Source organism: Lissotriton helveticus, chromosome 4_1 (genome assembly GCF_964261635.1).
Source record: "Lissotriton helveticus chromosome 4_1, aLisHel1.1, whole genome shotgun sequence".
In the NCBI taxonomy this organism is placed as follows: domain Eukaryota; kingdom Metazoa; phylum Chordata; class Amphibia; order Caudata; family Salamandridae; genus Lissotriton; species Lissotriton helveticus.
The window spans coordinates 1,812,861,611-1,812,887,268 of NC_136063.1; the positions used below are offsets into that span (position 1 = coordinate 1,812,861,611).

At 46.2% G+C, this 25,658-nt stretch overlaps 1 protein-coding gene across 1 annotated transcript; it reads left to right on the plus strand.

The window, feature by feature from the left end:
- Nucleotides 1-21,080: 21,080 nt before the first annotated feature.
- LOC144827691 (small nuclear ribonucleoprotein Sm D1-like) lies at nucleotides 21,081-21,380 on the plus strand. The gene has a single exon (XM_078685912.1). It carries the CDS (start codon nucleotides 21,081-21,083, stop codon nucleotides 21,378-21,380), a length of 300 nt encoding a protein of 99 aa, XP_078542038.1.
- The last annotated feature ends 4,278 nt before the right edge of the window (nucleotides 21,381-25,658 follow it).

Here is a 25,658-nt window from a genome sequence, read left to right on the forward strand (position 1 = left end):
TTGCGCTAGAGTGGACAATTAGGATAGTGGGAGTGCTATTTGTGTGATGAGAATTGTGATAAATAATTTCCTGAAGAGGGTTGTAGCAGTATCCATAGGGTCTTTCTTTCCTTTGTGAGCACTGTGATGGGTAAGGGTATATGGAAGGGCGTTTGACAGTACCACTAAGTGAGTTACATCTGCCGGAGGACGCATTAAGTATTTCAGGTCAGGGTTTTGTATGCACACTTGCTCTCAAAGCTTGGGTAACATAAAAGGCCCTACCTTTATGAGAGTTCCCTGTTAATAAAATGGGGGTTCGACTTAAACTGCACACTTATCTCTGGCAGCTGTTCAGACATGTAACCAATGTATGGAGACAAGGCTACCTCTAGCTGGAGGAGGAACAGTAGGTAAAGGAGGGACCAGGCTGTGCACCACTGCTAGGGGAGGGAGGATAGAACATGTTGGAAGAGCAGGAGAGATGAATGAATGGAGAGAAAGGAGGGAACAAGAGAGCAGGAAGGAGGTATAGGTAGCAGGCAGAGGAAGGTCGAAGAAGAATGTGAAATGAAATAATAGAATAGAAGGATCAGGATGATATGGAAGTGTAAGATGAGGCGATAATGTGGAAGAGCACAGTAAAAAGGCCATAGGAAAAAGTGAAAGTAGTGACAGGAATGGTGGTATAGAAAGGTGGAATAAAAGCAAGAGAGAGAAGACAAATAAAGATAAACGTTCATTTAAAATGAATTTCATCATCAGCAAGATGCCTCTCAGCAGAGAGGACAAGGCAAGGACTGACTGGTTGCAGGATCTAGTCTTCATTTCTGACTCAGGAGCAGGTTTGAAACACCCAAGAGGCTAATATGACCAAAATGTACTCCGGTATGAAGTGCAAATAATTAGCTATGATGGACACATAAGTGGGACCTGCCAATTGGTAGGTTATTTGATGAACAGGTAATATACCCAATTGAGAGGCGCTGGTGGTCAGAACTTAGTTGATAATAGTGGTTACTATGTGGAGCTGGCACTCTTCGTGAGTGTAAGAATATGGAATTGCTGGGTATTGTGAGAAGCTGGTAATGGCGGACAGGGGAAGAGGTGACACTAATGTGTGATGTAAGGAGCATGCACTGGAGTCCATTGTAAGAATGAAGAGCCAGCACTGATGGGCAGAGTAAACTGTGCCACTAGAAGGCAGTGCAAAAACCTGATTACCTGAGACAGAAGCATAATTATTACCTTACATTGGTTGCAGCATGAGGGCTCTTAGACTTGGCATCCTTGTTGTGGTTTCCCCCTATTTTTTTGTCTTCAGATCTCCTGCTTTTTTTTGTCCTCTTTCACTATTAGATAAATTCAGAGCTATTCAATCAACTCCTGTGGCCACCCTCTCAGTTGACACCGACTGAAGATGTCTGTATCCAGATGGATAGGCTTTACGCAGAGCCTCTCTACTAGCTTGTTCTGTGTCACACGGGGGCCTCACAGAAACCAGAGAGATGAAGTAAGTTAGTGTAAAAGCTTATTCATCAGACTGATTAATCCTTTGTTATTATTTTTGTCTCTTTCTAATTTAACTCTGTCCAATTTCATCTTGTATTTAATGGAGATCACCCAACCTAAAAAAGTTAGAGGAGTGTCCTTTATCCACCTTTTGCAGATTTCTCTTCATGCAAGTAAAATCAGATATAAACATAACTTGTTTTCCCACCTAGACATAGACTCATAACCTGGAAACAACCCAAAGAAGACCAAGGTTATACTTGACTGGGTGCTTACACCAAAAATGCCTTCCATACCTCTATTTACCTCCGCCCAAAAATGATGTAGCTTTGGACAAGTTAAAAACATATGGACATCATCTGCATTGATCTGGAGACAAAAATTTGGAAAGCTTAAAGAGAGACCAGTGCACCCTGTGAATACAAAAGATATGATTTCTTCTTATAATTGCAAGTTGCACTGTAGTGTATTAACTGTCATGAGATACTTGCCATAAATCTTCAATATTGTGGCTTGCAGCGGCACGTTGTGGTCCCTCTTTTCTACACATCGGTGAAGGAAGGTGAGCAGTGAGGCCTGGGTGCACAGGGGTGGGCATGCACCGCTGAGCGGCGGGAGGGTCTGGGGTGCAGCTCCCTGAGTGCGCTGGGGCAAACAGGTGATGATGTGTGCAATTGTATATACTGTGCCATTCATGGATCTGGACTCTGTTTCAGATGACGGGTTTGTCTCAGATGTGGGACCTGGTGAACTGCACTGCATACCGATACGTGGTTGGAGACACACCGGTGGCAGCAGGTGAGCAGTGTGGCCTGGGTGCGCAGTATCGGCACTCTCTGTCCCTCTCTTCTGTTATCTGTGTCTTTCTCCCCCTCTCTGTCTGTCTATCTCTCTTTCCCCCTCTCTGTCCGTCTATCTCTTCTGTTATCTGTGTCTTTCTCCCCCTCTCTGTCTGTCTATCTCTCTTTCCCCCTCTCTGTCCGTCTATCTCTCTCTCCCCTCACTGTTCGTCTATCTCTCTCTCCCTCTCTTTCTCTCTCTCTGTATCTATCTCTCTCCTTCCCTCTCTCTCTCTGTCCTTTGATGTGCGCAAGATACACCTTCTCATCATGATTGTTGTCTTGCAGGCTGTGACCTATGGATTGTCCTGATTGTTGAATAGATTTTCATTTGTTGATTTGCAGGAGAATGTGTGATACTCATTTTTGTGACAACACATGCATGTCACCAGAGGTGATTGTGCGCATCAGGCGGATTATTTGGTATATAATTCTGTGTAGTTGATGTGGCATGTCTTTGGCCAGGGGAGGGGGTGCCCGGGGTGGAGGGGTCCTGGGGGTGGTGGCAGTGGGTGCTGTGGTCCTGTTGGGGCTCCGAGCTGCATGATCAGTGGCTCCATGGCATCTTTCGCCCTATGGGCTGGGCTCCCTTTTGTGGTGCAGGCTGTGGTCCGACTTTACACAAGGTATGAGCAGGTGTTAGTTTCCTTCTGCTAACGCGCCTTATCGCATGTTTTGTAGTCTGTAGTCTGGCTGGTCATTGAGAATGTTGCGGAGTGGTGTTATTGCAGATTACTGCTCGGGAACCCCTACTCTGCATCTCATTACCGATAGTTGCGGGGGTCATCTGTGGCAATGTTTTTTGCTGCTGCTATCGCGGGTAAACTGGTGCTATGGGCTGTTGGCACTAGCTTGTGAATGGGGTAATAAGTTTATCATGATGTTAGCTGTGATAAAGTATAGTTAACTCGGTGATAGCTCCTTGAGAATATGCCCCTCAGTTTTTAGCTGTGTTTATTTCATATCCCGATACACACTCAAAGTTCTGTGCTTCTTTGTAAATTAATGGGATTGTAACATTCAAGTCCGATGTAAATACCATTAAGTCATCGGCGTATAATGCCACCTTCCTTTCCCAGTTCTTACATTTAAAAGGAGGTACACCTGGATGTTGTCTAATCTTTCCAGGCAAAGGCTCAATGTATAAGTTAAAAAGCAATGAAGATAACTGGCAACACTGCCTTGTGCCTCTCTCGATTTAAACTGGAGCAGATGGGTTCCCATTCACTAGAATTCTGGCTATAGGGGCTTGATATATCAAGCAAACTGATCTACAGAAGTTTTTTTTCTAAATTACTCTCTTTTAATATATATTTTAAGTAGGCACAGTTTACTCTATCAAAAGCCTTCGTGGCATCTATAGTTATTATGGCCAGAGGAGTTTTATGTAGAGTTGCTATATCGATTGCCCCAATCAGATTGTAAGTGAGATCCCTGATTCCTCTCCCCCGAACAAATCCCTTTTGATCCCTGTGGAGTAGGTCCTCTATCACTCCATTCAACCTCTCTGCCAATATTTTTGCAAAGATCTTATAATCAATATTGAGCAGAGAGATAGGCCGGTAAGTGTCACATGAGCGTGATGATTTTGAGGTATTAAGGATCAACGCTACTGTTGCTTCATTCCAAGAAGGTAGTATATCCCCCTTCTTCAAAAATGTGAGAGAATAATCTCATCATAACAGGGATGAGTACTTCACTTAAAGCTTTGTATAGTTCCGCAAGTAGCCCATCTGGGCCTGAGGCTTTCATAGTTTTGCCCGATGCTATGGCTTTTCTGATCTCAGCACTTGAGATCGGCATGTCCATATTGTGAGATTTATCCTCAGCAATCCTGTTCAGGTGGCCTGACCCAGCCAAATTCGGATTTCCCTTTCCTGGACATTTAAGTCTTCACAATAGACTTCCTCAAAATGCAAATAAAAGGCCTTTTCGATTTCAGGCAGGGTCTTAAGTAAATTCCCTGTGACAACAGAGTTTAGCTCATTAATGGTGCCTCTTGCCAGCTCTTGTTTGATCTTCCATGCCAGGAGCTTTCCACAGCTCTCCTCATACTCAAAATGAGCTAATTTACTGGCTTGCCACCTCTTTTTCAATCTTGAATCAAGCACACCCGCCAATTTGATTTAAGAGACTGTAGCTTTGCTGACATATCTGCATCTGGAGAGCTACTCTCATGAGTTGTGAGGTAATACTCGGTTTCTTGTATTTCCTTCTCTATCCCCTCAACTTCATATCTATACTTTTTGTGCCTGAAAATTTGTAGAGAAGTTATTAGACCCCTTAAAAAGGCTTTCTACGCATCCCAGACCACTTGTATCAGAGAAGTACCTACATTTGTTTGAATAAAAGCTTTTGATTCAAGTGGTAACTTCTCAATTATGCCCTCCTCCAGAAGAATGGCACGCTCCAGTGTCCATCTCTTGAGGATCGATTTTACTGGCACCTTAAGTGATAATGCCACTGCTGAATAGTCAGAGAGGTCTTCCCCCACATGGTTAATATCCTGAACCCATTCCTTTAAGACGGTGCTCAACAGGAAATAGTCTAATCTAAACATAAGACCATATTTTTTATTATGGAAGGTGTAAACTCTTCTATTGCCCATTTTACTCCTCCATACATCATACAAGGCTAACTGTTTCATTGCATTTTTAATCAGTGCACTCATTTTAAGATTTTGAATTGCTCTACTTTTCTGGTATTTATCCAGTATCTTGTCCAGGACCACACTAAAATCTCCAGCCAGTATTAATGGATCTGTATAATTTAACAATTCAGAAAGTAGATTCTTGAAGGGAGCAGGTCATCTGTATTTTGGGCCATAGTATCCTGCTACTGTGAACTTAAATGCATAGCATTTGATTTTAGCTGTACCCCATCTACCCATCTTATCCACTGTAGTAGACTCTAGAGAGACAGCTGAGTTTTTTTAAATAAATATTGCAATTCCCTTGGTTGAAAGTTGTTGCATTGTACAGATCACTTCTTGAATCCACTTTCTGGGTTTACATAAGGATTTTAACTCACTTTCTGATAGATCGGTCTCTTGCAGTATGGGGATCTGTTCCGAAGTATCTCTCAAATTTTGGAAAATGTTCTTCATCCTATATTTTGTTCTTAACCATTCAGGTTCCAAGAGAGAACCTTTAACCTTAAATTCTGATGTTTATAGTGGACTGCCCATCTCTCTGATGTCTTCTCTGATTAAAACAGTCTAAACCGGCGATTTGGACATATTTTTAGATTTTTTCCCACTGCTCACCACCCTGGGCTCCCCCTCTTTCCCTCCTAGTGATTCCTTCCCTGGTGAAACCCCACTTTCCTCTGCCATGGCCTCTCCCTTGACCTATGGAGATCCCCCCATAGGTCAAGGGAGAGGCCATGGCAGAGGAAAACTTTAAGAAAGTAGGTATTTTCTTGTCTAACCATCCAAACCTGCCTTGTCTGGAGTTTGAGTGACAGGGGCTGGGGGATTCCAGGAGGCAGGTTGAGTCAGCACAGGGCTGAATAGAGAGATCTGCATGTAGATGGGTGGGAGGAGTTGCACCTGGGACCTGAATAGGGCTGTGTCTTCCCTCCACAATGCTGGCTCCACCTCCTGTGGTGTGTCTGATGCCCCTGCCCTGCACTGTGAAAGGAAAGAAGAAGTCATGTAAACAGAGAGCTCCAAGACTGACCAGAACTGGTTTGGAATAGGCAAAGGCCTCCCTGCCTTCAGAGAACAAAGAGAAACTGTGTATAAAAAGGGGGACCCAGACCCCAGAACTTTAGATCACTTTTGGGAAACAGGAAGAAACCTTTGCTGATGAGAGGAACCAGAGAGACTGAGGAGAGACTATCCCTAAGCTGAAGTGCTGCTTGGGGGATTGGCCGGCAGTGGTTGCCTGACTGCCAAATAAAGGAGAGAGGAACTCCCCAAGAGTTCTTTGAAAGTGCCTGCAGTTGTATTGGGCTTTCTGACGTACTGCGTGTTGCAAGGAGCTGGAAGCGTGACTCATGACGGAAAAGCATGTTGCCAAACTGCCACAGTCGCTTCGCAACGCAAAAGCACTTCACATCGCCAGATAAGAGGATCGACATCGCACAGATGCTGCCCCATCACCAGGAAGCGTGTCGCAGGGCCTGCCACGGCTCAGAAGATTCGGTGAGTCACAGCTCGGCCGCCAGGCGTGCATGCATAGTGTCGCATCAAGAAGAAGACACCATCTTTGTTTTCATCGCCCAGGATCTTCATCGCATCACCGCATTGCGGGTCACACCAGCACGAAAGAGCAGTAAGAAACCGACGCATCACCTGCATGTGAGGAACCGATGCATCACCTTCCTTGCAACACTTTCATTGTATAACGTTACGCATCCTAAGGTACATTGACTCAAAGTGTCGCATTTTACATCTTAAGAGAACTACGCTAATTCTACCATTTTTAAAGTACAGTTTTGTGGATTTTTGTTGTTTGTGGTGTTGTGTTACGTCTATATAAAAATACTTATTTTTAATATAAAACGTGTGTGGTGTCCATCTGTAGTGATGTCACTGGGTTACTGTATGTGTTCACAAATGCTTTACACACTGCCTCAGAGATTCAATCAATCAATCAATCAATGACACTTATAGAGCGCGCTACCTACCCGAAGGGTCTCAAGGCGCTGGGGGGGGGGGGGTGCCGCTACTGCTCGAATAGCCAGGTCTTCAGCTTCTTCCTGAAGGAGAGGTGGTCTTGGGTCAGGCGCAGGTCGGTCGGGAGGGAGTTCCAGGTCTTGGCGGCCAGGTAGGAGAAGGACCTTCCTCCTGATGTCGCTCTTCGGATGCGGGGGACAGCGGCGAGGGCGAGGCTGGCTGATCGGAGGTGGCGTTTGGGAGCGTGGAAGTTGATTCGGCTGTTGAGGTAGCTCGGGCCTTGGTTGTGTAGGGCTTTGTGTGCATGGGTGAGGAGGCGGAACGTGATTCTTTTGTTGACGGGGAGCCAGTGCAGGTCTCTCAGATGTCCGGAGATGTGGCTGGTTCGTGGGATGTCGAGGATGAGTCTGGCTGAGGCGTTCTGGATCCGCTGGAGTCTCTTCTGGAGTTTGGCGGTGGTCCCGGCGTAGAGGGCGTTGCCGTAGTCCAGCCGGCTGGTGACGAGGGCCTGGGTGACGGTCTTCCTGGTCTCGGTGGGGATCCACCAGAAGATCTTCCGTAGCATGCGCAGGATGTTGAAGCACGCCGAGGAGACGTTGTTGACTTGCCTGGTCATGGAGAGGGAGGAGTCCAGGATGAAGCCCAGGTTGCGTGCGTGGTCCGTCGGTTTGGGTGCGGTACCCAGGGCGGGGGGCCACCAGGAGTCGTCCCAGGCGGAGGGCGAGGAGCCCAGGATGAGGACCTCCGTCTTGTCCGAGTTTAGTTTCAGGCGGCTGGTCGTCATCCACTCGGCTACCTCTTTCATCCCTTCGTGCAGGTTGGCTCTGGCGGCGGCGGGGTTGTTGGTCAGGGAGAGGATCAGCTGGGTGTCGTCGGCGTAGGAGATAATGCTGAGGTTGTGTTTGCGTACGATGGCCGCGAGGGGGCTCATGTAGACGTTGAAGAGGGTTGGGCTCAGAGAGGATCCTTGGGGGACGCCGCAGATGACTTCGGTGGCCTCTGACTTGTACGGTGGTAGGCGGACTCTCTGTGTTCTTCCGTCGAGGAAGGAGATGATCCATTCCAGTGCCTTCCCCTGGACTCCGGCGTTGTCGAGGCGCTGCACTAGGGTGCGGTGGCAGACCGTGTCGAAGGCCGCGGAGAGGTCAAGGAGGATGAGGGCCGCTGTTTCTCCATTGTCCATCAGGGCTCGGATGTCATCGGTGGCGGCGATGAGGGCGGTCTCGGTGCTGTGATTGGCTCGGAAGCCAGACTGTGAGGGGTCGAGGGATCCGTTCGTCTCGAGGAAGGCGGCCATCTGCTTGTTGACGTTCTTCTCAATGACTTTGGCTGGAAACGGGAGGAGCGAGATGGGGCGGTAGTTCTTGAGGTCGGTGGGGTCCGCTGTTGGTTTCTTGAGTAGAGCGCTGAGTTCGGCGTGTTTCCAGCTCTCCGGGAAGGTGGCGGTGTCGAAGGATGTGTTGATGATGTCTCGCAGGTGGGGTGCGATGACTGCGTCGGCCTGGTTGAAGACGTGGTGAGGGCAGGGGTCGGTTGGTGATCCGGAGTGGATGGAGTTCATCGAGCGGATGGTGTCTTCGGTGCTGATCGGGGTCCAGGCGTGGAGGGCGGTGGTGGGGGGTGGTTGTTCGGTCATGGTGTGCGTTGGTTGGTTGTTGAAGCTGTTGTGTATGTCCGTGATCTTGTTGTGGAAGTATGAGGCGAGGGAGTTGCAGAGGTCTTGCGATGGGGTGATGTCGTTGTTTCCTGCGCTGGGGTTGGAAAGCTCTTTCACGATGTTGAAGAGTTCCTTGCAGTTGTGTGCGTTGTTGTCCAGCCGGTCCTTGAAAGCTGTTTTCTTGGCGGCGCGGATCAGCTGGTGGTGTTTCCGGGTGGCGAGTTTGAAGGAGGTCCTGTTGTCCGGTGTCGGTTCCCTTTTCCAGACTTTCTCGAGGGCTCGGCAGTTCTTCTTGGAGCTCTTGAGTTCGTCGGTGAACCATGGGGCCTTCTTGCTGCCGGGTCTGCTAGGCGGGGTCCTCAGAGGGGCGAGCTCGTCCGCGCAGTTGCTGATCCACTTCGTGAGGTTGTCGGCGGCCTGGCTGGGGTCTGCTGAGCTGGCAGGAGGGTGCTGGCTCAGGGACGTGGCGAGCTGGTCTGCTGTGATCTTGTTCCAGCTTCTACGGGCGGTCTGTTGCTGGTGGTGGTGGGTCGTCGTTCTCTTGAAGGTGAAGTGGACGCAGCTGTGGTCTGTCCATTGAAGCTCAGTGGCGTGGCTGAAGCTGACGTCTTTGCTGGAGGAGAAGACTGCGTCGAGTGTGTGTCCGGCGCGGTGGGTGGGGGTGGACACCAGTTGCTTGAGTCCCAGGTTGGCGAGGTTGTCGAGCAGGGTGCTGGAGTTGCGGTCGTTGTTGTTTTCCAGATGGAAGTTGAGGTCTCCCAGGAGGATGTAGTCAGCGGAGGGGAGGGCATGCGGGCTGACGAAGTCGGCGATGTCCTCGCTGAAATGTGTGCGTGGTCCGGGGGGTCGGTAGATCAGGGTGCCTCTGAGGGTGGTGTTCGGGTTGGTGTGGATCTGGAAATGCAGGTGTTCGGCGCTGGTCAGGGTGTTGTCGGTGCTGGTAGTGAGACGGATGGTGTTCCTGTGGATGATGGCGATGCCTCCTCCCATCTGGTTGGCGTTGCGGTCCCTGCGGACGATCTTGTAGCCCTCTGGGATGGCGATGGCGATGTCGGGAGCTGAAGAGGCGTTCATCCAGGTCTCCGTGAGGAAGGCAACGTCAGGGGCTGTGGCGTCTAGGAGGTTCCAGAGTTCTACGGCGTGTCTGTGGACGGAACGGGTGTTGAGCAGGATGCACTTGAGGTGTGTGCTGCTGGTGTTCGATTTGGCGGGTGCTGGTGTGAGGCAGGTCCGGATGCAGGCGAACTTGCAGGCGCGGCAGCTGAAAGGTCCGTGGGTGCGTCGTGGAGTGGCTTGGTAGCACTCTGGGCGTCGGCCGGTGTCGAGTGCGGTGAGGGAGGCGGCGGAGTACGTCAGGCGGGTCGGACGGGGTCTTCGTGGGCCAGGGGTCCTGGCGCTGGTCGCGGTCCGGTCGCGGACGGGCGCAGACGGGCTTACCTTTGGCGCGCCTTCGGCGCACAATCGGCGCGCCCGCTGCGCGTGACCGCTGCGCGTTCGCACGGTCGCCATTTAAGGCGAAGTGCGCGGGTGGGCGGAGCAGCTGGGAGGCGGGAGCGGGGAGGGATACAGAAGAGAAGAAAGGGGCAGGGACAAGCGGCGGTGGCGGGAAGGGAGGGTGGAGGGCGGCGGACAACACGAAGGATGAACAAAACAGGCACAAGTCTGCAACAAAACAAGGGGTATGAGGGGGAAAGATACCAAGATACACGGAGAATACTACACAAGCACAACTGTTGGACAAAACAGGCAAAATAAGGAAAGAAAAAAGGAGATGCACGGAGTTAAGGAGAGAAAACAGGCACAAATGTTTGTCAAAACAACCCTACTGCGGGGGCAGCCGGCAGCCGGCAAAACGAGGCAGTAGCGAGGCAGAGGGCGGGCAGGGGCACACACAGCAGCTGGTGGCCGTGCGGCGCGGGGGTGTCCCACAAGTGGGTCACACTCACCTGCGTCGCACGGTCGCCATTTAAGGCCAAGTGCGCGGGTGGGCGGAGCAGCTGGGAGGCGGGAGCGGGGAGGGATACAGAAGAGAAGAAAGGGGCGGGGACAAGCGGCGGTGGCGGGAAGGGAGGGTGGAGGGCGGCGGACAACACGAAGGATGAACAAAACAGGCACAAGTCTGCAACAAAACAAGGGGTATGAGGGGGAAAGATACCAAGATACACGGAGAATACTACACAAGCACAACTGTTGGACAAAACAGGCAAAATAAGGAAAGAAAAAAGGAGATGCACGGAGTTAAGGAGAGAAAACAGGCACAAATGTTTGTCAAAACAACCCTACTGCGGGGGCAGCCGGCAGCCGGCAAAACGAGGCAGTAGCGAGGCAGAGGGCGGGCAGGGGCACACACAGCAGCTGGTGGCCGTGCGGCGCGGGGGTGTCCCACAAGTGGGTCACACTCACCTGCGTCGCACGGTCGCCATTTAAGGCCAAGTGCGCGGGTGGGCGGAGCAGCTGGGAGGCGGGAGCGGGGAGGGATACAGAAGAGAAGAAAGGGGCGGGGACAAGCGGCGGTGGCGGGAAGGGAGGGTGGAGGGCGGCGGACAACACGAAGGATGAACAAAACAGGCACAAGTCTGCAACAAAACAAGGGGTATGAGGGGGAAAGATACCAAGATACACGGAGAATACTACACAAGCACAACTGTTGGACAAAACAGGCAAAATAAGGAAAGAAAAAAGGAGATGCACGGAGTTAAGGAGAGAAAACAGGCACAAATGTTTGTCAAAACAACCCTACTGCGGGGGCAGCCGGCAGCCGGCAAAACGAGGCAGTAGCGAGGCAGAGGGCGGGCAGGGGCACACACAGCAGCTGGTGGCCGTGCGGCGCGGGGGTGTCCCACAAGTGGGTCACACTCACCTGCGTCGCACGGTCGCCATTTAAGGCCAAGTGCGCGGGTGGGCGGAGCAGCTGGGAGGCGGGAGCGGGGAGGGATACAGAAGAGAAGAAAGGGGCGGGGACAAGCGGCGGTGGCGGGAAGGGAGGGTGGAGGGCGGCGGACAACACGAAGGATGAACAAAACAGGCACAAGTCTGCAACAAAACAAGGGGTATGAGGGATGAGAGATTAGCCTGTCTGCTCATGCCAATCTACCAAGGTGGTGAGCAGGTGTTATTTTAGGACTGTACCCCCTTACCCTGACTAGACGCAAGGGTCCCTATTTGTCAAAGGTACCTACCTCTGCCAACTAGAGAACCCCAAATCTAACAGCAAGTGAGTCCAGTTTAGCGTCTAGTTTCTCGCATGAGACTTTGATGTCTGCTAGGTTACGCGCTGAGACCAAGAATCTGCCTCTCACTTAGTCAGCTAGGACTTGTGATAAATCACACACTGATTGTGGCGAGGAGTGGTCAATATGTGCTTGAGCTTTCTCAAACTCTTCCAAACTGTCCCCGGAAAGTCTAGCTTGGTTTTTGTCTAAGGATACTTGAGAAGCAAATACTTCTCTTGGAGTACCCAGGACTCTCTGCTCCACCACCCATGCAACTGGGCTTTCTTCTGCTTTATCGGCCATTGCTGGGCCCTGTAAGTCATTCTCTTCCTGTAATCCTCCCTCATCCATAAATAAAGGAAACCTGTTAGAGGTAGGAATGTTATTCAAGAGATTTATTGACTCACGTGGTTCATACACGGAATTCTCATCTGTTGGTTTTAATATTAGCGTACTGGGGGCTACTTTAAAGTAACTCCTTACAGAAGGCGTTCATTTGGGGGTTTGTCGAACCGAGGGTGCACTCTTTTTTTGCAGTTATTCCTGTGTTTGCATGCCACCAAGTCTCCATTAGTTGATTTATTTGGAGGCTGAAACTTCTTTAGTTTTTTACTTTGCTGTACTTCTTGTTTTTGTGTGGCTCCGCTGCCCTGAGAGTCTACCATATGTAAATTCAATTTTGTGCTTCTTAAAGAATATCTGGATTGCACCTTTGACTTCTCCCCTAAAGTGTTTTTTCCTAGCTTACTAGTTACTTTTTTAAACGTTATAAGTGTAATTTATAAAAGCGGACAGGTAACCCCTTCATATTTGGTGTTTATAGAATCACAATTTAAAATCCAAACTGATGGTGAAGTTGAATTTTAAATTGCAACTCTGAAAATACCACTTTTAGAAAGTTTACATTTTCTTGCCTTAGCCATTTAGTACCTGTACCCTGTCTCTGGTCACATGACTGGGCATGGGTGACACTTGGACTTTGTGTATTCCTCTTAGACAGCCACACTCAATGGGAAGCTTAGTTATGTCAGGACCAGCCTCACTTACATCTGAATAGGTTGTGTCATGTCTCTACACAAAGGGCTGCATTCCCCCTGTGGTTAGTCTGGAGCGATGTCCAGAAGGGCAGGCTACCTGTGCACTTCAAAGGCTTGCCTCCAGAAGCTTCTCCACACTTCAAAGGCAACACTGTGCATAAAAGAAGAACCCCAGACACAACCTTTTCAGTATACATCTAGACCTGTAAATACACTGCCAGGACAAAGGATTGCAGTGCTTCTTTAAGGACTGCCACTATGCTGGACTGCTGCCCTGCTATGCTGTTGCTCACTTAACTGGCTGAGAAGGACCGGACCTGCAACTCTTGGACCGAGAAACTATAGTGACTCCAATGGCTAGTTGGCTGACCACCTGATCTGAAGCTTCCTCCTGATCTGAAGGCTCAGGGACATAACGGGCTTCCAACAACCTTCTACCTGGACTCTGCCATCTGTGATTCTGCCCTGCCAAGTGGTACCACCCCAGCCCTAGACCCTCAGAAGTGGGCTTAAGGTGCTTTGCCAGCCACGGTGGATCCAGCAGAACCCACACATCTGCTGGGCTGTGAGGGGCAAACCTGAGCAGAACTGATGCACCTCCGCTGCTGTTTAGATTGAACCTGTCAAAAAAGACCCCGAGCACAGCTCTTCAGAACTGCTACATCACCCCAATTGTGCGATGCATCCTCTGCACAGGCCCCCACATACCTCATTTTTCTAACTTGGTATGGGATCCTTTTTGTGTGGCGATTTCACTGTTTAACCGTTTGACCTGTTGCAAAAATACTTTACACATAGACTCTAGGTTAAGCCTAACTGGTCTGTGTCAAGCTACCAGGGTACTAAGCACAGGTTAATTTGGGGTTTGCGTGTGCCTTACCTTGTCAAGGATTAAGGTTGCTGCTTGACCAGGGCTCACACCCCAATCAACCAATAACCAATTTCTCACAAGGACCTATTAATGTTGAGCAGTGTAAGAAAAGGCCATATTGATTGGCACTGTCAGGACCTAGCAGCAGGGGTTATGTGAAGGTTTGGCATTAGTTGGTAGTATCAGCATATGTGCTGAGAGTTGCCAACAATGATGAGCAGAATAAGGAGTATGAAATGGTGGACAGTGTAAATAGTTGGCATTTGTTACCCATGAAAGGAGCAGGACCTGGCAGGCACCTTGAAACATGCTCACTGCAGTGTCATGAGCTAGCATTGATGCCAAGGGACAGAAGATGAGACTGGTTACCAGAACACATATACGATATGGCACATGACAACATGTAAAGCTGCCACTCGCGTTTAGCCCGAGGGCCAGACCCTTCTTGGTGTCACATATGTGAGCACTGTGAGTAACTTGGATAGGTTCTTGACAAGAGACACTGACATTGGTGAACAGTGTTAGGGGCTGGCACTAATGAGCTGTGCAAGTAGTTGGTATTGTTGAGCAGTATATGTAGCTGTGCTACTGATGGGTTGCATAATAAATTATGGGGTCCGGCACTATGAGAAGTTGATACTGGTGGACAGAGTGAGGATATGGTACTTAATGGCAGTGTGAGAAATGATATAGAGTGCTGGTGGTGGGTGCACAGCCCTGATGCTTATATATAAGATTTGAAGTTGTATTTTAGTCGTACAAGTTATTTCAAGATTGGGTGCTCCTTAGGTAACATTTCCGTCCTGGATTAACCTTGTTATTTCATAGATCAATATTGTGCTTCCACTCTTGGTCGCATCCCTATTAGGGCACACCTTTGGTTCCTTTCAATAAGAAGGACTCCAATGATTTTTCTTTTGAAAGTTGCAATTTATTTTTGTTTAATTCATAAGCTTAATTCAGTATTTTCGGAATTGTTCTCATTCCTTTACATCATGAGATTCTTATTCATAAACATTCCATGTGCTCCAATGCATTTCGGGCTGCCACGCCCTTCTTCTGGGAGCTTTAATCTACAAAATACCAAGGACACAGCTACTATGCATAAATATATAACGCAAAGTTCAATACATTATACACATTTTGTACTATTATTTGTGTGTTATTATCAAGCGGTGAGTCGAGTGTGAACTGGTGTGAAAAAAATCAGGCGAAAAATGTGACGGTAAAACGGACATTAGGTGAAATCGGTGGTGAAGGAAAAAGGTGCTAGTGGCATCTGGCAAAACACACTTACATTCGCTGTTGCCGTTCTGGGCTTGTTCATGAGCTGTGGGTAGAAGGAGCATTGTGGTGAGCACAATAAAATAAAACATTGTGCAATTTCGTCTGTAATTTCAACCGTTTAAAGAGTACCATTCTGTTGAACTTACAGTTTGTGGGCGCTCGTGTAGAGTGCTGCTCGATTTTCAATGGGGATCTGTGTACGCTTTGCCGGTCGGCATTCAGCTTTCGTGCACGTGTGGACCTTTCGTTTGTTTGTTAACACGTATATGCTCAATATAAAAGATGGACTACGACTGTAGAACTCAATGTGGCGGCCATTTCTAAGTGGTCGCGGAATATTTGTTTATTGCCTATTTCAGTGCTTGTGGAGGGGTAACTGAAATTGGAGCTGGGAACTAACTAAGAATAACATTGGGGCGTATAACACTGGAAAATAAACACGGTAAATAGGAATCGTGAAAAAACGGGTGTCGATAAAAATGTGCATGTATTTACAACAAGTGTTTATAACTTTATGGGAAACACTGGTAGCACTGCAGAAGAGAGAAACATATTTTGGCCCTAGTGGCCTTCTATAAAGTATGGTTATATTACATTACAGGTAACATGCAAGCTCCATACGGTCATTTAATCCATTCGGTTTCATGGAGTTCAGTCTGTATATCCAGAAATTCTCTCTACGTAGTAAATGTTTGTTATTGTCTCTACCTTCCACTTTCGTGATTGCTTCTAACACCAAAAATTTCAATTGTGAGACATGATGTTTTTGTTCGCTGAAGTGTAAGGCAACAGCTGATTTTTCATTGTGCGTTCTAATGTTCGACTTGTGCGCATTGATGCGAATTTTTATTTTTATTTTGTTTTTTCCAACATATACTTTAGAGCATGGACACTTCAATAAGTATATTACATTAGATGTATCACATGTTGCTGTTGTCTCCAGTTTGATATTGAACCCTTTTATGGGATGTGTTATTGTATTGCCTTTTATCACATTATTGCAGTTGTTGCAATTTGTACAGGCTCTAGTGCCTTTTGTAGGGGTTTGTGGAGGTGTGTTCTTTTTCAGTAGTTCTCCAAAATTGTTGTTTCTTCAATATGCAAATATGGGTGGCTGTGCGAATAGAGATTTAAAGTCTGGTTCCATGCTTAAGATTGGCCAATGTTTCATGACGATCCTTTTGTAAGCTGGACTTAATGTTGAATATTTTGAGACCATTACTAGTCTTGTGGTCTTTCGTTTTATGGTATTTTTCAACAAATTGGCTCTTGAGATTTGAGATACACGTTGTTTTGCTTGTTCTATGATGTTTTTCGGATAGCCTCTGTCTTTAAATCTTTGTCCAATTTCTTCAATTCTTTGGGTGGCTTTGTCCTCATTTGATGTTATCCTCTTTGCTCTTGTCATTTGGGAGAAAGGTAGGTGGTTTTTAAGCGACGCTTGATGGAAGCTGGTGTATTGCAAAGTATTATTTCGATCCATTTGTTTCCTGAATAAGTCTGTTTTCAGATTCCTGTCGCTAAGTGTGACTTCAACATCTAGGAATGGGATCTTTTCTTGTTGTATTTCCGAGGTGAATTGGATTCTGTAATCAATGTTATTTAAGGTTGTTAGTGCCTGTTATAATTTCTCTTGTGTATTGTTCCATAGTATAAAGACGTCGTCAATATATCTGACTAGGAGCTTAGTATTGGCTGTCCATATCTGGTTTGCGAAAATGTGGGTGTCTTCATATTGTTTCATGTAGAGGTTAGCATATATCGGCGCAGCGCAATTACCCATAGAGGTACCAGACAGTTGAAGATACCATTCATCCTTGTATTCGAAATAACTCTGGTATAAGGTGAAGTAAACGAGCTCCATCAGAAACTTTTGCATTGAATGGTCTATGTCGGAGTTTAAGATTGCAGACTCCATAGCTTCAATACCCCCTGCATGGGTTATGGAGGTATATAGCGACTTTAAGTCCGCCGTGCACATTAGTAGGTTGTCATCATCCTTGATTTCAATGGCCTTTAGCTTTAACAAAAAATCAGTTGTCTTTGATGTAGCTTCTCATTGTTTTTACTGTCGGTTGGAGGTACTTGTCCAGAAATTGTCCGACCGGTTCATGGAGGCTTCCCCTTGTAGACACAATCGGGCTTAGGGGAGGATCCTCTGGACATTTGTGCATTTTTGGAACCATGTGTAACGATGGGCTTCTGGGATTTGGTTTCAGTAAAAAAGTGCGAGTTTTTTCTTTGAACGTGCCTTCATCATATGCTCTGTCCAATATAGATTTGACAAAGGTTTTGAATCTGGTTGTGGGTTTCTCATCCAGCTTCATATAGATTTCCTTATCTGAAATGTGTTCCATCACCTTTCTTTCATACATCTCTGTGTTTAAGATCACTAGTGCTCCGCCTTTATCTTCTTTGATGCACTTAATGTTTTTGTTGTTAGCAATCTTTCTTAAGGTATCTGCATCTTTTCGGGTGATGTTTTGTTTGAGTTTTTTGTTATAATTGAGTTTTGTGAGGTCCTGTCTGATCAGATTTTCGAACAGTTCCAAGCATTTATGACTGATAAGGGCTTGGTATGTACTTGTTGGTCTAAGGCCCATTAGTTGATCCGTCTGTTCCTTTTCTTGAGGGGGCAGAACATTCTCAAAGAAGTGTCTTCGTCTCAATTTGCGCGTGAATTTAAAAGTGCTGACCTCCAATTGTAGTTGTTGAGTTTTTGTTGTTGGGACGAATGACGTTCCTTTCTGGAGTAGTTTAATTTCATTCGAACTTAAGGATGTATCTGAGATGTTGATTACTAAATGTCTTTCTGTGTGGTCTTCTTCTTGTCTTTTTTAGGTTGTGTAGTGCTTCGGGTGTTTGGGTGTTCCTTGTCTTTTTCCTCTCCGGGGTCTCCTCTTTCTTCTAGGCCTTTTCCTAAAAAAGGTGCACTCGTCGTGGCTTGAGTGGTGATTGTATTTGACATGGATTGGTGTTCTTTTGATGTGATGTCTTGCGGTCCTGGTGTGGTTTGTGTGGGTTTTTGGGTCTATTGGATGTGTCGCTTCCAGATGAAGAGGTATCCATTTGTTGGGTATATGGTCTGCTTCTTCTCCTTTGTGCATAGACTTCCGCCCACGTGGAGACCTCCCCTAGTCTGTAGTCTAGGGTGTCTCTTCGGTATTTCCTGAATCTTGAGTGTGAGTAATGACACTGCACTGCAGTAAGAGTATCTGGCATTCTAGATTGGTACATAAGCTGGCAATACAAGCATTACGTGAAGTGGACACTGGTGAGCAGTGTGTGAAGTTGGCACTGGTGAGTAGTAGTGGGAGCTGGTATGCAAGAAGAGAAGTGTGCTCTAGTGTGTGATGTGAACCATTGCTACTGTTGAGCAGAGGGAGGACTCTGCATTGAAGGACATGGTTTAAAGTCAGTTTAGAGGCAGCATAGGGAAGAAGCTCTGATTGGCAGTATGAGTAGCTGTCACTGGAAGGCAGCATCAAGATTAAACAGTGTTAGGTAGTGTGAGGAGGGTTGGCATTGTTGGGAACAATAATGTGATGTCGCTGGTGATCAGGTTCTGGTGGTATTTGTGAGTTTCTGGCACTGCTGAGCAGTGTATGAAACAGGCAGAGAAGCTCAGCGCAAGGAGCAGAAAGAAGTGGCAGTAAAAGGAGGTGTTGGCTCCTCCGCTATGGCAGAGGAGCATCGCCCCACTGCTTTCTCGCAATGCAAGAAGCAAAAACATGAAATGTTAATAACTTTTAGTTATTACCATTTTATGCTTTTTATGCTTCTTTTTACGCCCTGCTACTCAGTTAACAGAGCAGGGGAGGAGTGGTTTGCCCACTCCTGAGTGCGCAATGACTGTTTGGTCGGCCCTCTTTGGCCACCCCAAAGAGTCATGCACACTCCCCTGTTCCCCATGCAGGCTGCTTTGCAGAAGATGCCCACCCCCTCAGCCTCTCGATGGCGCTCAGACCAATCACAATTCTCCATTGGAACATTGTGATTGGCTTCGGGGTGGGAGCCTGACAGCCTGCTTCTTGTTCCAACCTGGACTCGGACACACACGAGCAGGAAAGAAGACGTGGGACCTGGCGACAGCGGCAAGGTAATTTTTTTTTTTTTTTTTTTTAATGCAGCTAGCATTTGGGTTCTGGAGTAGGGCGATACTCTTCGAAAAAAGTGCTTCAATCACTCTTCAGGAGTAGGACAACAGAGCCATGAGTCCATATTTTTTTGTGATATATACATTTTGAGGTTCCCTGATGTTATTGCTTTTTGCAGCATGTTGGCGGATATATTTTTTCTGGCTTTGGACAAGCTATTATTGACTTATAGCATCCACCCGTTTATAAATACTGACGATCAACCATCAATCAGTGGCCTCAAACTAATAGAATTGTGAAGCATTTCATGACTATTCTGAAGAAAGTGTATACAATTGTTAAACTCACAAAGGCCCACATTTCGGACACATTAACATGGCACCCCACAGTGCTCAACTGGAAACTTGCAAGACCACGAATTCATCTTTCCCAAGTGACCTGTGGTCGCTCTTCAACATGGAAGAGGTGACCACCATAAAAAAAGATTGAAAATTGATCAATAATAGGACATGTGACAGCACTGAAGACTGTCATGAAGAAGACCAAACGCTTGCCCACTTAAAACTTTCATTCAGGGATGGCCCGTCCTTTGATCCTCAGCCATATGTCATAAAAACCATAAAGGAGTCTAGGCTCACTGTCTGGAGGGATAGATATACCATCACATACAACTTTGTATACACCTTGCGGTTAAACGGAGATCTCTGTGAACGCTTGTCCATCGAGAAGCTATTGGATTTTGAGGTCTCTGATGAAACAGCTCTGAGGATGGATTACGCGAACTATTCCTTTGACTCATCAGTCGCTACATCTCTTTCTCCATCTCCTATCTTTCTTCTTTTCCCGATCTGAACCTCAAACATTTCTTTAAAATGTATGCCCCTGTCAATATACTCAACTTTCTGTGAGACTTAACTTCTCGATTGACTGACTCCAGGTCATTGTTAAGATGTGAGGGGAAATGATAATATTTCATCACCAATACCGCCTGTAGCTGAAGGGTAAAAGCCATACAACAATTACTTTTATTTTGTTTCTTCAACCCGTGTCTGTTGTTTCTTCGACAATACAAGACGCATTTATGAAAAATGAAGTATGCAATCCTCCAGCAAATGCATTTAAACAACAGCTAGTAACACAACTTGTGTAGAGATTCTCACCTATTCAAATTTTGGATAAGGCAATGGGAGGTGCAAAGAGCCAGGAGCTGTGCGGTTACTTTTAACCTATTTAGACAAGACATTTTGGTACAAATAATATTTACTAAAATCATGGGGTGTGGGGGCGTCAAAAATGGTTGTCGCACCAGTGCCTCCAGCACTAAAGCGGTCCTGTATAGATGTTCAGAGTCACAAACTTTCACACAACTCTAGCACGGCTGACAAAGCTGTACTATATAAATATATATGAGAAAAATCACTTCATTCCTGTTCGTGGACACAGTCCAGTGAGCAGAGACGCAACTAGAGCCAAATTTCGGGGGAGGGAGGCTAGTTAAAATTTCAGGGGGGGTGCTAATTCTCCCAGCAATAGGCAGACCAGATGTGCAGGGGCTCTACGAAGGGGTGAAGAAAACAACAAAGCCTTGTTAACATGTAAATGGTTAAGACCTGTGAAATACTCGGTTGCGGCTGCAATAAGACGGACGCCAGACCAGCCAGCCTACAGCAGCTTAAAAACTGTTTGTGTGTGTGCCCGGAAAGCTGTCTCAGCCCGGGCTGACACACACAACAGAGGGTGGGTGGGGGGCAGGGGGCCTGACGCCCATGTAACCCTATGGGAGTTGTGTGCTTGCCAGTGAGCCATTAAAATACAACATTCATAATTCAACTATTCATGCCAGGGAGGCTTGTGCTTTTGTGGTCTTGTCGCTTCTGTGCTCAATTTGTTTTTTTGTTCCGCTCGCCGATGGGAACTCTTCATGAATCGCAGTTTCGCAGCTACTTCCTATCCAATTTAGCTGTCAAAATGAAGCTTGTGAGGTTCTTGATTAAATTAAGCCATGAAAGGATTACAATAGATCTGAAAAATGGAGCCCAATTTCATGGAACAATTACAGGTGTTGATGTGAGTATGAATACACATCTTAAAGCTGTGAAAATGACCTTGAAGAACAGAGAACCTGTACAATTGGAAACATTAAGTTTTCAAGGCAATAACATTCGATACTTCATTCTGCCGGACACTCTTCCTCTTGATACACTACTGGTTGATGTTGAAACGAAAGTTAAATCCAAGAAAAGAGACGCAGTTGCTGGGAGAGGCTGAGGCCGAAGATGTGGGCACGGAAGAGACAGAGGAGGACCCAGACAATAATTTTTCATAAGTTAGAAATGTCCCAAAAACTGAGGGGCATATTATCAAGGGCAGTATCGACACTTTAGCAGCCCTTTTTGCCGCTATAGGGGCGATATTCTAACCACCCTATTAGGAAGGTGGCGCTAACATGCATTAGCGCGTGTTAGCTGCAGTTTTTGTAACGCCACGCATCTTAGCGATATACATCGCTAATGAGATGCAAAGAAGGCGTTCTTGACCATTACTCCATGTAAATAATCGCTAACAAGGCTTCACGATATTTACAAGCATGGAGCAGATCCGCGAAGCGATGAGAAAAGCCGCGCTAACTGCGATTTTCGCCAGAATCTAACGCCTGATACAATTCTAACTAAGCTATCTGTAATATGGGAGGTGGATTCACAGGTTAAGTCCACACTCCCATATTGTCTATTATTCCCTCAGCGCTGTGAAATCATCGCTTGAATTCACGCGTTATTGCCGATTATCGCTGGTTTTCACATCGCCATTTAGCAAAGCGTTGCTAATACGCCACTAACACGGTGATGTGAATCAGCGATAGATGGCGATAATGGTAAACGCGTTAAGCGCGATTTGTGATGTTTATCGCATTACCTTGATAATATGCCATTGAATGATTTGTACAGGTCTTGTTTTTTAATAAATGAGTATATGCCCACAAAGTTTGACATGTATCGTCGACCGGCAATGTCCAAGTGAAATAATGGAAAATTTGATATAAGAAAAAAAAATGCAACATTCATGATGTATGTCTTTGTTCAACAATGGTTTCAGTAACAATCCACAGACAAAGGCACCTGATGTGAGCATTAGGCAAAAATGTTCACATTCCGTTATGAGAGAGATGGCTCTTTTACATTTATTTATGTATTTTGATAGTTTTAGCGCGAAAATTGACCCTTGCGGGTATCCGAGCGCTTTATAGGTATACTCGGGCATTAACACATGGCAGACCCTCTGGAATGTAGTGAAGAGAGCAGTTACTTTTTTTTGTATTAAACGTGTGTCATCCTGTTTTATTAACTACGAGAGCAGTGGGGACTGCGGACAAACAGGTTTAGGGTAATCTGACGTTAAACAATGTTTCAGTGTGAAAAGAAACAATTGCTGCGCGTGATGCCTACTCTGAGACAAGCTCGCGTGCATGCTTTCGCGTATTTCTCAAGCAGTAAACACTGACAAGAGATTGATGCTAACAACAGCGCCCGGAATGGGGATTTCTGGTATCTGGTGAGGCAGCAGGCGCGAGCCATTTGTCTTACAGGTGTCAGGCTTTTCATTATTGATTCTGAGCAAAGCCTCCAAAACTTCTAATGAGCCACTAATATGCTGGATGGAGTACTCTGATTATGATTAATTTTCAACTATGAAGTGTGTCATTATGGGTGTTTGAGCCAATTACTTCACGCAGGTGAAATAAAAGCAGGCTGAACAGCCTGATTTGGGGAATCAAAGCAAGTGAAGCAAAACTCATCCTGAGATTAATGATAATGCCGAGGCTTAGACAGTGGTGTAAGCTACAAGCGGGGTGCCAGTCAGCTGCTCTCTCCTTTCTACCGCCGCCACCAAGCAGTGCACGCGACCAGCGCGTGTCGGCGTGTTTCAGGGCCCTGTTGGAGACTCGACACCGGAAATCTCTATATTCGCATTGTGTACGGGTCATTACACGAGATCTCACGCTGAAGATTAGCTTCAGTATCTACAGATTTATGCTTCCTTTCAGCAGTCAGATTACCGGATGCCACGCTTTGGGTCTCGAGTGTAAGTAACCATCTTTGATGGGGCTCGAAAGATTTATGTTTTCATTATATGGATTCTATCAGGATTAGTAACATAGCCATCAAATGTAAGGTCCATACACACTGGCTAAATCCACATTAGACGTGTGGCTGAGCAACAAACCAGTTTAGTGTCTTAAGCAAGCTGCAGAGATGTACAGCTTCTTACAGACACTGATATGAGTATATGCTCTTTCACCATGGCGGGCTTATTTATGAGAGCCCTGGGTCACTTGTGCACCACGTAAAGTGGTGCATGTGTGAGACGGGGCTCTGAATCAGATTTGTGAAGCCATGCAAAGTTATCCTGCATGACTTTGAGAGGCCTCATAAATCTTGAGTAATGCAACGCTGTGCAAATTGCTGATTCACCTTACTCTGCGCCTTGGATGCATTCCATAGGTGTTGCAGTGGCTTATCCCAAGCAAAACTCACTGATTTTGGTGCTGTCCCGGATTTACAAAAATCATGTAAACCTGGGAAAGCGCCAAATCATTACTTCTCCTGAGGTGAGGCTTAACGAGGAGAAATATCTTTATTGCTGCTCGTTTTTCCTCTTTCTATGTGTGTGGCAGAATGCATTGTATTGCATATATAGTGCATTCCAGACCTTTCACTTTGGCGTAGGGCAGCGCAGCAAGGTGCCTTGCTGCACTGCCCTGCGCAAAAGTCCCGTAAAGGAATGCCTGGGTGTCTAGACATAGATGAATTGGATATTTTGATGCTGACTCAACTAAATCTGCACTGCACGCTTTAATGATGCCAAAATATATTGTATTGACAGGGAAGTCTAATGTTGTTTTAAGGAACATCATTGGGTCAGACTGCATATGACACTATTGTACGTAGTGGTTTCGGATGACTTGCTGTCTTTCTCACTTCCCCACACCTAATTCAATGACCTTCCTCCCTATTCTAGTGTTTACACTTCCCAGGAGTAAATAGGATTCACAGTGTTTGACTGAATGATGTAGACAGAGGTCCAGTGTTGATGTCAGATCTTGCTCTGCAGTTCATTGGAGGGAATCTTATATGTCTCTCTGTCTCCCTGTTCATCTTCTTCCCCTTGCTTTTTCTTGTCTTCTTCTCCCACCCAGAGTCCACTTATCTTAGAGCCTCCTTCTTGTTTAACAATTTTTTACACCTACTGTATTATTGGGGGAAAGCCATTGTAAAAACAAATTGGAGCATTTTAAGATGTCCATCCTCAAGTGTGAACATGCACATGTGAGTTTCAGACACCATTGAATAGTTATGTTTTATTTTGTTAAATGACCTTCAAACATGGCTGCCACAGACCTGGACATCCTTGCCAGCCCTTGTTAATGGCATTTGTTAAAACATAACAAATACATTCAGAGATGGCCTCTAGGGATGCACACACATCAATGGAAACCATATTTTAATGGTTTTAGAAGTGTGATAACACCGAGTCCAAGATGGCCATTACAGGTTTGTGCACATTCATGACAGCTATGTAAGATTAAAAAAACATAGGCAAAGCCAATAGCTTTCACTGCTGCGAACAATTGGCTTTGCCACTGTTTGTTTGTGTATGTTGGTGTGAAACTGCCTTTTGGACGTTTATTGTGCTGTTATCTTAACGCCCAACTCAAACTACCGGTCAATCTAGACAAGGTGTGCATAATCCTTCTTAGACTGCTTATTCATGTAATTTAAGTGCTGTTTCTTACAAAGGCAGCTGTGCTGTGGCCAAAGTGCATAATCAAGAACCAAGGATGTGGGCATCATGTCTGCTCATGAGGTGCATATTGTCCAGCCACACATCACTCCAACACATCAGTTCCTCTGACCATTTCCTGCTCAAGCTGATGTAGAAATGCCCATTTAAATTGCTACTAAAATACTTTATGTAGAGGGCCAATTGTTTAATCAACTACAGCATCACTCAACATGATACAGTCAGCGACACTAATTCAATCGATAAAATGAGCTGGGTTGATGTGAAAACCAAATTCGTTTTTTTCACAGGATTTTGTATATCACCTAATCACCCTTCCATTTTATAGACATTCAACACAGTGTCTAATCTTCACTCCATTAATTCATCTTCTCTTACATCACTATGACATCACAATGCACTTCTGTCTCCATGGGTCACAGATCCTAAGGCAGACTCCCATCAGCTTCCATCTGATACATTAGCTCATCTGAACATGACTACAGAATGGCCATGGTCTTCACCGCAGGACCTGGAGCACCTTCAAAATCCAGTCCAGAAAAAAAGATCCTCTGGGATTATTGTCTTTATCTAGGAAATTGGTGGATATCTGGTAGTTCGATCATTTAATGGCCTCATCTACTCTTTCTACCAAGAGTCTTCTGATGTGCATTAAAAAACACTAGGCTTATATTGTAACTCACAGATAAAGAAGATACTTGTGCTACACAGTGCCGTGTTTTATCTATGGTTAATGTCACAAGCCAA